This window comes from Vicia villosa, linkage group LG2, assembly GCF_029867415.1.
Source record: "Vicia villosa cultivar HV-30 ecotype Madison, WI linkage group LG2, Vvil1.0, whole genome shotgun sequence".
NCBI lineage: Eukaryota > Viridiplantae > Streptophyta > Magnoliopsida > Fabales > Fabaceae > Vicia > Vicia villosa.
In genome coordinates, this window is record NC_081181.1 from 187,716,721 (window position 1) to 187,729,766 (window position 13,046).

The 13,046-nt window shown below is 33.6% G+C and overlaps 1 protein-coding gene and 1 pseudogene across 1 annotated transcript; one reads left to right on the forward strand and one right to left on the reverse strand.

Annotated features, from left to right (window-relative positions):
- Positions 1 to 2,333: 2,333 nt before the first annotated feature.
- Positions 2,334 to 6,731, reverse strand: LOC131653287 (putative pentatricopeptide repeat-containing protein At1g12700, mitochondrial; annotated as a pseudogene).
- Positions 6,732 to 8,713: 1,982 nt separating this feature from the next.
- LOC131650898 (pentatricopeptide repeat-containing protein At1g62670, mitochondrial-like) lies at positions 8,714 to 9,298 on the forward strand. Its single transcript, XM_058920601.1, has one exon. The coding sequence runs from the start codon at positions 8,714 to 8,716 to the stop codon at positions 9,296 to 9,298; it is 585 nt and encodes a 194-aa protein (XP_058776584.1).
- The last annotated feature ends 3,748 nt before the right edge of the window (positions 9,299 to 13,046 follow it).

Here is a 13,046-nt window from a genome sequence, read left to right on the forward strand (position 1 = left end):
GACTACCTATTATCGAGAGATAGGTCGAGAAGAGTCATCAAGCCACCTCAGAGACTTGGATATGCAGATCTTATAGCTTATGCCTTAATCTCTGCAAGTGAGGTTCTAGACGAAGAACCTAGAGACTATAAGGAAGTTATGAGGAGTCGAAATAAGACTGAATGGCTGAAGGCCATGGATGATGAGATGAAATCTCTTCATGATAATCATACTTGGGAACTGATCAAGAAACCTGTTGGGGCAAGGTTAGTCAGCTGTAAATGGATTTTCAAAGTTAAGGAAGGAATTGAAGGAGTGACGTCGAAAAGATACAAGGCAAGGTTAGTTGCAAGGGGTTTCACTCAGAAAGAAGGTGTCGACTTCAATGATGTGTTTTCTCCTGTTGTGAAGCATAGGTCCATTCGAATGTTGCTTGCCATGGTGGCACAGTTCGATCTTGAACTGGAACAGATGGATGTGAAGACTGCGTTCTTGTATGGTGATCTAGATGAAACGATCCTGATGAGGCAACCTGAAGGGTATGTCGAAAAGGGGAAGGAAGATTATGTGTGCAAGTTAAAGAGATCTTTGTATGGGCTGAAACAATCTCCTCGACAGTGGAATAGGAGATTCGACAAGTTCATGGCACGCATAAGTTTCATTAGAAGTCAGTTCGACCACTGCGTTTACTTCAGATTTCGATCTGGTAATTCATTTGTTATTTTGTTGCTTTATGTGGATGATATTCTCATAGCAAGCAACAATGTTGAAGATGTGATGAGGGTGAAGGCTGAACTCAATAAGGAGTTCGATATGAAGGATCTGGGAGCTGCTTCCAGGATTCTTGGAATTGACATTCGAAGAGATAGAAAGAAGTCGAAGTTATGCATATCTCAAGAGGCATATCTACGGAAGATTCTTGAAAAGTTTGGTATGTCGAATTCGAAGCCAGTTGTGACTCCAACAAACCCTCAATTCAAGCTGAGTATTGATCAGTGTCCCAGTACTGATGTCGAAAGAGCCTATATGAATAGCATTCCGTATGCTAATATAGTTGGTTCTTTAATGTATGCTATGGTCTGTACTAGACCCGACATAGCATACGCAGTAAGTCTTGTAAGCAGGTACATGGCGAATCCTGGAAAGGCTCACTGGCAAGCATTGAAATGGATTTTAAGGTACATAAATGGGTCTCTGAATAGAGTCCTAATTTATGGTGGAGCCTTGGGTGAAGATAGTAAAGCAGTAATAGAAGGATATGTCGACTCTGATTATGCAGGTTGTATGGATTCCAGAAAATCTATTTCTGGATATGTTTTCACTATGTTTGGCACTGCAATTAGTTGGAAAGCAACACTTCAGAAGGTTGTTGCTCTATCAACCACTGAAGCGGAGTATATTGCCCTAACTGAAGCTGTGAAAGAAGCATTGTGGCTTGAAGGTTTTGCGAAGGAGCTGAAACTTCAAGGTCGAGGTATCACTGTTAAATGTGATAGTCAAAGTGCAATACACCTGTCGAAGAATTCAGCCTATCATGAGCGAACTAAGCACATTGATGTGAGGCTGCATTTCGTCAGAGGAGTAATCGAGCGTGGAGAAGTCCAAGTGCTGAAGGTTTCGACTGAAGACAATGTTGCTGATATGATCACCAAGACATTGCCGAGTTACAAGTTTTTCCACTGTATGCGGTTGATAAAGCTGCATGAAGAAAGCTAGTCTGTTCCTTGACGTTGTAGAGTTAGGTCCAAGGTGGAGATTTGTGAGATATTGGATCGAACTCTAGTATTGTCGAAGGGTAGCTTCTTGGTTCGACAGTTCGACAGAGTTAAGTATGAAGTCGAAGGATTGTTCACATGCTGGTGTCGAAGTGTGCATGCTGTAGTCGAAGATGGGTCTAGCATGCAGATGTCGAAGATGCTAGGGTTGTTAGCATGTTAAATTAGGTTTTAGTGTTTAAACCCTAATTTGTTAAGTTAGCTTGTTTATTAAGTTGACTTGTGTAATGGGCCTTGCTGAAAAAGCCCATTAGTTAGTATGTTAGGTTTTATTATAAATAGCATACTAGTCTCTCATCATTGCTAAGCTGCAAATCCTAATTTAGGGTGAGAGAGGTTATTTGTTATTCTTGTAAACTTGTAATCTTGTTTTAAGAGAAAGTGAAAGAATAGCAGTTATAACCAATTCTTGTGTTCTTCTTATCCTCTCTAATTCCCTATTATACTTTGTTATTGGTATCGTTTTTCACAACAGTTGTATTCCGAAATTGATTGCAAATCTTGATGATGTTGATGTATACCTCTAACTAGTGTTAGAGAGAATATTGTTTGTACCCATTGTTGATTATAGTGGATATTTTAAGTGGCCTACGGGTCCCGTGATTTTTTACTCATAGTTAACGTATACCCATCATTGATTATAGTGGAGATTAGGGGTGGAAATAGGCTAGGCTAGGCTTTAGAAGGCCTGAGTCTGGCCTACGATAAACTTAAAAGGCCTAAGCCTGGCCTACGACCTATCATAGGCTCAGTTTTTTGGCCTGGCCTGGCCTTTTTAAAAGCCTGGCCTGGCCTGAAAGCCTATTTAAAAAGCCCGTCTCTCATTAAAGTTTTCAATTAATCTATATAACTTAAGAAGTCTTGTAGGTCATATATAAGTGAACCTATTTAGTTTTTTTTAATATATATACATACATGAACCAACTTATTTAACATATTTCTAATATATATAAAAATATAGGTCGGCCTATAAGGCTTCATAGGCTTTTATAATAGCCTAAGCCTGACCTATTTAATAAAATAGGTTTTTAAAAAAGCCTAAGCCTGATCTCTTTATTAAATAGGCTTGGCCTGGCCTAGGCCTATGTAGGCTAGGCCGTAGGCCCCTGTAGGCCGGCCTGGCCTATTCCCACCCCTAGTGGAGATTTTAAGTGGCCTACATGTCCCGTGATTTGTTACTCCTAGTTAAGAGAGATTTTTCCACGATAAAATTGTGTTTGTTGTTTGATTTTTTTTGTTTTGTTGATTGTCTCTAAATTACATGTAATATTTAGGAGAGTTTGTCTTGTTAAATATTTCTGTTGCATTTGTGATTTCCTCCCAACACGATTTTCAATTATTTGTAGGGTTTAGGAGAAACATATATGGTGTATTGAGCAACTCTTCTAACTAGCATCACATGTGGTTTGTCAGGTCGGGCTTGGATTTGCGGAGCTCGTTCTTTCCTTTCTACTCGTTGAACTTTCTAAATATTTTTTCGTTGCCATCAGTAATATTTCTCAATGAAATTTAAAAAATAAATCTTTATTCAAAAAATTATTTCGAACGATCTAAATATAATTATTACAAACGGTCTAAGTACCGAGAGTTTATTTTAGGAAGGATATCGAACAATGTATCCTATAAACTTTGTGATTGATAGTCTCTTTGCAAAATTTTAAACACTACCACAAAATGTTCAAAAAATAAAAAGACTTAGTATACTATTCATTCAATAATCTCTTTGATGACAAACGATTTTTCAAAATTAATTTAAATACGAAAAAATAACAATATTTCATAAGTCAATCCTTGTATCTAATAATAATAATAATAGTGTGAATAGTCATATTTAATAACAATAGAAAAAAATGAATATAAAAGTATCCTATTTGAATATAAAATGTGATATACAAACCAGCACTTGAAGTATAATTGATCAATTATGCGGTTAATCCGTAAATGACCAGTTATATGCAAAACCTTTGAAACATATGAAACAACCTTTGAAACATATGAAACAAGAGACTTTCTATAAATGAGACTAGAAAATACTTGGTTGTGCATCAGAGACAAAAACTGCATATAACCGTGCTCCCACGAAACACTATTCTTATACTCGCGCACACAGAAATTGACAGAACTTGGAAAACTGCTTTGCATGTTTACAAGGATATGCTTCTTTCTACAAAGGTATCGGACTAGCTAAAACTAAACCAAAAGCATTCAATTTTTTAGATGAAATCATTATTCTGAGAATAAACCAAAAACAATAGAATAAGAAGCTAAGTGTTTTAACTATAGTTGCAGCACCAGCAACTATGTAGAAAATAGAATCATGCTTCCTATATTGTATCACGAATGATTTTTCTACAAAGTAGTTCTTCAAAGACATTCCTAGCTTTGTCCACCATTTTAATCATACAAATTCCATTAGATTTCAAAATGCAGGAAAAATTCTAGAGTATCAACAATTTAAGATAAGGAAACTCCAATCCATTTCTTGTGAACACTCTCAAACTTTTAAAGATTCACAAGTATTGAAACTTTGTTGGCATATATTTAAAAATTGCAGAAAAGCATTAAGTTCTAAACTATAGGCTGTGTTCTTAGTGACCAAACAATTTGAAGACCATTCCAGTTTTCAATGCTTCTCTTTAAAAGCATTCAATAATCAGCACATCAAGTTTCTGTAATAGTCTACAATACAAAACAAAACTGGTAATGAATTGAAGAATCAACATACTAAACCATCTTTCAAGCCCTCAAATAGGAGACTCGCTATAAAAGAGACTAGAAACATACTTGGTTATGCATCAGAAACAAAAAATAAAGTAGATATCAGTGTTTAGAAAAAACACAATATCTTATAAAATTAACTATAATCCTATGATTTTAACACTATTTCAGTTTAAGTTTGTTATAGCATTCAAATGCTAGTAAGTTGTATGACCAGACAAATTCTGGTAAGTTGTATGACCTGACAAATTCTAATCTCCCAATCCAATTCTATAAGCCTCTGAATATGCTGAACATATCTACTGTCAACTATACTCCCTCCAACCTTATAATTTAAGGTGTTTAAGAAGTGAGGTTTCTCCATTTATATTCAGAATCTGGGAAAGTTAAAAAGAAACCCATTTTCAACATGTTTTACAAATGTGAATCAAAATTATGTGCACTTCAACATGTACCCCTTTAAAGGGATCAAAGGCCTTTTTTTTCCATTAGGGTGAAGCAACTACATAAAATATGAAACAGTGTTGAAACATAAATTCAAAATAATAATGTACAACAATAGACAAATATCTTACCTAGTTTCAATCTTACAATAGACCTCTTGCAATCATTTCACGAAGAAGTTTCTCCGCTATATCACTTTCGTCTTTATCAAAAAGCGTTTGGAATGCAACTCCTGTCTTTCATTTTATATAGCATGGTCAATGCTTCATCAAACAAGCCTTTGTTACAAAATCCATGGATCATAATGGTATATGTATAGACATCAAGTTTGTAGCCTTTGGCCAAAAGATCTTCAAAAACCTCTTGTGCATCGTCTAATCTTCCAACTTTACACAATCCATTGATAATAATATTATACATGTATGTGTCTGGTTGAATACCCTTATCTTTAAATTTTCTTAACAATGCAATTGCCTTATCAACTTGATGGTTTTTGCATAAAGCACCCAATATAAAACTGTATGTAATTATACTAGGTAGTTGACCTCTATCACACATCTCATCGACAAGCTCCAAAGCATACGAGATTCTCCCCAATTTGCACAAGCCATCAATAAGGGAACTATAAGTTATTGTATTAGGAATGATTTTTCTACAATGCATTTCTTTGAAGAGACTTATAACTTTGTCTACCATTTTAATCTTACAAAATCCATTGATCATGATATTGTAGATACAAACATCAGGAGACACTCCCCTATGGATCATAGACTTAAATATAAAATTAGTCATGTTCACTTCATTTACTAAACAATATCCATCCATTAAAGATCCATACGTAACAACACTAGGTTTTACACCTTTTTTCATCATCACAGCTAAGACATTTTTAGCTTCTTTCACTTTTCCCTCCTTACAAAATGCATCAACAAATATGTTCATGGTATACGCATCGGGGTTGATGTTTTCAAGTATCATTTTATTGAACAAACCAATTGCTTCTTGTAATTTACCAACAATGCAAAAGCCATAGATTAATGCATTATAAGTAAAAACATCAGGAGAAATTTTCTTAGCAAGCATTTCAGAATATAAATCACATGCGTCATTAATAAGTTTATTTTTGCACATGCTATCAATAATGGTAGTGTACATTACCACATGAGGGTGGACCAATTTCCCATCAACTCGTCTGAGCAACTGTAGTGCTGCGGTTGTTTGTCCGGCTTTGCATAGACCATTGATCAATATCCCATAAGTAACTTGGTTCAACTGAAATCCCTGAGCGAGTAGTTTACCATGAAATTGCAATGCTTGATGGAGTTGACCTTTGAGACAGAGACCCTTGATGATTGTATTCAAAGTTATGACATCTGGGTGATAACCCTTTTTGAGAATGTTTGCAAATACAGAAAAAGAAAGAGAGGTTAGACCCAATTGAGAAAAGCAATTGATCAAAATGCTCAAAGTGACTAAACTTGATTGAATTCCAGTCTTCAATTCCAATTGTCGATGAAGAGAAACAGCGGTGGAGTAATGTTTGGCCTTGACAAGTGAATCTAAGATCTTGCCAAATTCAATGAAAGAAGGGGTAGGATTGTGACGGAGCAGCAAGTGATTGAACGCAGAAACGAGATTGTCTTTTTCTTGGTCGTGGAATATTTGAGAGTATGGCCGACTTGAAGGGATGCGTGGAATGAATTTGTTAGGGTTTTGAAGATGAAAATTGGGAATGGAAAAAGATACAGTAACATACCTCGACCACATTGTCGTTTAAATTCGCAAATCAAACTCGTTATAATGTTGAGTTCCAGTATCCATTGCTACACGGTCCCAATTATAAGAAAAAATTCTCTTTTTAGATACATTGAATAAATAATGTATTTGGACAATATATTGTCCAAATACATTATTTATTCAATGTATCTAAAAAGAGAATCTTTTCTTATAAATGAGACCATAGTGAGTATATTTTTGTGAACAATTACCCATCATATTATATTAATATCAATTTTATTTATGAAAAATTATTATATTAAAGGATAATACATATTCACCCCTGACATTAGAGTCAAATTTGGTTTTGCCCTCTATTATTTTTTTTTGTTAGATTTCTCCCTTATAAAATACAGATTTCATTTTCGAAACCCCTATTCTCTTGTTTGGCTGACTAGACATGGGTACTTGACTGACTGGGCATATGAATCTCTTGTTTGGCTGACTGAACTTGTTTATTATAGATTAATATTCTAAAAAATTTGATATATTTAACATGCCAACAACCAATAAACCAACTCATTTTATTTGTTTTAGTCTTGCTCATTAAACATATATGTTAACGTTTTTCTTTTTCTTTTTATATGTAATTAACATTTTTTATATAATGTATTTTTTATAATGTTTTTTTTATTACTTTTTTTTGTTTATTCAGTATATAACATTTTTTTTATATTGCATTTTTTAAACATATCATTTTCTTATAAACTGCATTAATTAATTATTTTTTATAAACTTCAATTTTTAAACGTTAATATATATACTGTATTTTTTATAAACCGCATTAATTAATTAATTTTTATACACATTTGTATACACTGCATTTTACATACTGCATTAATTATTTTATATACTGCATTTTTTAAACATATTATTTTTTATAAACTGCATTAATTTAAATTATTTTTTAAAAATGTTAATATATATACTATAAAAAAATTTAGTTTATAAAATAATGTTAGTTTATAAAAAATGTAAATTTATAAAAAATTTAGTTTCTAAAATAATGTTAGTTTATAAAATAATGTTTGTTTATAAAAAATGTTAGTTTATAAAAAAATTAGTTTATAAAATAATGTTAGTTTATAATATTGAAAGTATATATATGTTAGAATGTTAATGTACAGTATTTTACATAAAATTAATATTATAAAAAATTATAAGAAAAAATTAATGTACAGTATTATAAATAACATTAATGTACAATATATTAAATAAAATTAATGTACAATATTATAAAAATTATACTTTATATATTAGCAAATGTTAATATTATTAAAAGAAATTATAATAAAATTAATATTATAAAAAAACGTTAATTATAAAATTATTGAACAATATTAATTTATAAATTCCTAACAAATATTAACGTTTTATATTTTTATATAAATATTAACGTTTTAAATTTATAAATTCTTAAAAAAAATAGAGCAATTCCTAAAAAAAACTGAGCAATATTAATTTTTAAATTCCTAACAAATATTAACGTACATTAATTTTATATATATATATATATATATATATATATATATATATATATATATATATATATATATATATATATATGTATGTATACGGTACATTAACTACAATATATATTAATATAATACTAAATATATAATATACATCATTCAGTTTCATGAAAAAACATAATTGACAAATTGGCCAAGTGTTTTAGCTATTTTTATGTAACTTTAGAAACCAAACAAGAGATAAGGGGTTCCGGGGGAAAACCAAAACCCTCCTAATGGCAGGGGATGAATAGGTATTATCCCTTATATTAATAATGGTCAGACCATTCAATTGTAATCCGCTTTCTTCTTCCTTCCGCCGTTCATCTTCATTTTCAGAAATTCAGTTCATCCATTTTGGTGATTAACTTATTTCTCTTTCTATCTAAGAAATCATTTTCGATAACCGATGAATTTAATTATTTCAAACTTTAACCCCTCTATTGTTGTTGTGGTAATTTTCCAATTTAGAGCTATAGTATCATGATTAATGGATTGTGTAAGATTAAAATGGTGGATGAAGCCATGAATCTATTTGGACAAATGCATTGTAGAAACATTATTCCTAATGTGGTAACTTACAGTTCTCTTGTTGATGGTTTGAGCAAATCAGGAAGAATCTCATATGCTTTAAAGCTTGTCGATGAGATGCATGTTAGGGGTCAACCTCCTAATATAATTACTTACAATTCATTATTTGATGCTTTATGCAAAAATCATCTTGTTGAAGAGATTGCATTGTTAAGAAAAGTTAAAGACCAGGGTATTCAACCCAATTTGTGTACATATAATATTCTTATTAAGGGATTGTGGCAAAGTGGAAGGCTTAAGGATGAGGGTTTTCAGAATCTTTTAATTAAAGGCTATAATTTAGATGTCTATACTTATACCGTTATGATCCAAGGGTTGTGTGACAAGGGTTTGTTAGATGAAGTGTTGGCATTGCTGTCAAAAATGAAAGACGGTTTCTGCGTTCCTAATGTTGTAACTTACAATATAATCGTTTGTTCTCTGTTTAATAAAGGTGAAAATGAAAAGACAGAGAAACTTCTTCGTGAAATGACTGCGAGAGGTCTACTGGAAGATGGGAACTAGGTAACATGTTTTTCTATTTTACAAAAAAAAATTTTGAATTTTTGTTTCAACATTATTTCATCAATTCATATATTTAGTTGCTTCACCTAATGGGAAAAAGAATTTTGTCATTGTCATTTACACCTCTAGCCATTACCTTCAAATACCGAGAGGTTGTATATCACAAAAAGTTCATTTCAGTTCTAACCGAGACCAAGAGGATTAATTAGTTAGTATTTTGGTAACCCATAGACCAATGGCAACCCTAAAATATTGGAAAGTACATTCTATAATGAAAAAAATTAGTGAGGTAATGACTAATGAGTGCAGAGGGGTGAGATGACAATAGTTAGGTATAGAGAGTGATAGAATAAATATGTGGTTGTGTTAGAGAGAAAAGGCATGGAAAAGTTTGTTATGTAGTTGAGTATTATTAGATTTGAGAGAAAGCTAATAGTCATTTCTCAGTGTTTGTATATTGAATATTTTGATTTTCTCTGAATCAATTACAAAGAGGCTGGCCAGTTATAGAAAGTTGAGCATAACCTACACACACTTAGAGTTATCATGCACTAACTGATGAGTTGGCAGTAACAAACTGCTGACATGGCATAACTGATTTTACACATTGTAGCTTGTCATACAAGCTACTATTACAATCAGTGTTATCAAATATCGCAATTGTGGTGCTATGGAGGCTATACAGTACTGTTATTGCAGTAAAATGCAACCGCAATTACAGTTGTGGTGTTTTACGAAGATCTTTAAAACTCGTATATTGTGACCGCAGTGGCAAATGTTAACAACAATTTAGTATCATGAGTTAATATGTAGATGTATAAGAGACCTAGAGAATATACCTTCCCACTTGCTAATTTTAACTGATGATAATAGATACTATTTTATATTGGTTTTCTTGTTAATTATTTTGCACATATTGTAGCGAAACATAATTTCGAGAAAAATTATTTATAATCCATTGATTTCATGTGTTTCTTCAATTGTAGTAGATTCATTTCATAGTTAGAGATTTTTAGGCAAGTGCCTTGGAACAAAATAAATTTGAAGATGTACATGAGATAGAATTACATTGGGATTACATTGGGATTGAAGCGGAATTACATTGGGATTTTACTGATGGCTATGAGAAGATAGAAAATTATGTTGGTTATGTATCTATCTACCCATCCAATAGGAAGAAAAAGAGCCAATGCGATAGCTAGACTAGGGATGTCAACGGGGCAGATATTGTTCGGAGGATGTTTCTCCGCTCCCCGCTCCGCCCCCAAATTTAGTCCTCATCCCCATCTCCAATCCCCACCACGGGGGAATATTTCCCCCCATCCCCATCCCCACAGATCCCCACGGATATCCACGGAGATCGAATCTTAAGAAAATTTCTACACTTTTTGATCAAAAATATGACACTAGTATTTTGTTATTTTTTCCGAACGCATATATTTTTATCTTTATTTTATAAAAAAAAATAAAAATACATCTTGCATCAATAATAAATAAAAAAAGCAAAAGATGTTGCTAATATTTTTTATGTAAAAATAAATAAATAAATAGTAACATAACTTGCTACCGTGCTTCCACTAATTTACTACAACAATACCGATGTCGTCCAACGCAAGTGGTTGATTATGTGTGACAAATCTATAACTTCTAATGACTCTTCATTTTCTAATACATTGATATTTTTCATGTAAAATTATATAATTATATAATATATAAAATATATAAATTAAAATATATCGTCGGAGTCGGGGAATCCATGGGGACGGAGGATACTTTTCCAATCCCCGCCCCAAAGTGTTATCGGGGGAACTTTTCCCTCCATCCCCATCCCCACGGGGAAAAAAATCCCCAACTTCAGATCTCCGCACAGATATTCCCCACAGGGATCCCTATTAACAGATGCAATTGACATCCCTAGGTTAGACCCCTTAGATAATGGAAGAATAGCTAAAGTGTTTGCAAAATGGAGATGGTTCTGTTGGAAGTAGATATTCCAATGACAGTTGCATTTGATTGGGTGGAGAATGTGATATACAATATATACATAACTGCAGTTGAAGAATAAGTTAGCATCTCAAGATTCGGTTGCTTTGATTTTAATTCAAGGTGAAACTGAAAGACCGACATAAGCTAAAGTTTCATGAAACACCAAGTCATATTGAAATATAGATTTTCATCCTTAAATCAATAGTTATGATTATAAATGATTTATTACAATGTCTTGATATTTGTAAATATATAGTGTTAAGTAATATTTGTACATCGACTATATCATGTAATTAGCTGTAACCTCTCTATATAATAAAGTCTTTGTAGTGCTTTACAAAACACACAGTTTTATTCAAATGTATCTTAGTCTTTCGTATCTTAACATGGTATCTAGAGCCTGCTAAGAGGAAATTCTTCGCCGTGTTTTACCAGGTTGACCTACTGTCTTCCGGTGAGAAATTTCTTTATGTAAACCGTGTCATCATTCCGGTTTGCCTTTCTTTTTTTTCAGCGACTACCGTGTTACTGTTCATCATGCGGTACTATACACCACGCCGTCACTATTCACCTCTGCGGTACTGTTCGCTAATTTTTTTCCTTTCCACTCGGTTTTGTCCCCTAATCACATATATGATCTCTATTTTTTCTTTCGATTCACGAAAATCTGCCCTCCAGTTCAAACAGTCCCGTTCTTATTAACTTGAAGCTATAGGAGACACTGATTCTGTCTCGTTTAGTAAAGTTCCGCTAATCCCATGTGAAAAACTAACAGGATTAGCCAACTATAACATATGGGCTCGTGCTGTCGATATGTGGTTTCGCGGTCAGGGATATGAAGAGCACCTAACCACAAAATTATCTCCCATTGCAGCCGACAAACTCGCTAAATGGAAGAAAACAGATGCCTCTCTATGTACCGTGTTGTGGTTTTCCATAACACCTAACCTCCAAGCGCAGTACCAAGTCCTCTCAACTTGTTATGAGGTATGGGAAAAGTCCAAGAAAGTCTTTTCCAACGATGTTCACTCTCTATACAGTGTCATCCACAAACTCAACACACTAAAGTTAGAAAATATGGATGTGCAAGCTTATTTGAGTAAGCTTGATGCCTTGAAAGCAAGTTACACAACCCTCATGCCTAACGTAACCCTCACACCGAACAGTAGAGTAAATATTTCATGGTCATGGCACTTAAAGGACTACCACCAGAACTGGAATCCGTTCGTAGCCAGATTTTATCAGGTACTATTGCTCCTAACTATGATACAGTTTATGAACAACTGTTGCGCTTGGATACACCTCATGTGTTTGGCCCAGTTTCTCCTCCATCTATTGCTGCTCCAACACCAGGGGACACTGCTGCCCTTGCATCTCTGGGAAACAATCAAAATCGCCTTCGAGGAGGGTCATCCAACTCCAAACCTCGTCCCAAGTGTGACCATTGAAACCGGCTTGGGCATACTATCGACTGTTGCTAGAAGCTGCATGGCAGACCTCCATGCCAGGTAAATGCAACTCAAATTGATTATCCAGATACTATGCTGACTTCACCTTCACTTCAAAATCCTACGCCAAGCTACGACGATTTTCTCAAGTGGTGTAAGACTAATCAGAACTCTGGTTCTACGGCTTCGATTGCATACACTGGTAATTCATCTGTTTTCTTCTGTTAATCACCTCCTCTTGGTCTTTGGGTCCTCGATTCTGGTGCGTCTGATTATGTTACCGGTAATAAAGGTCTTTTCTCTTCCCTTTCTAC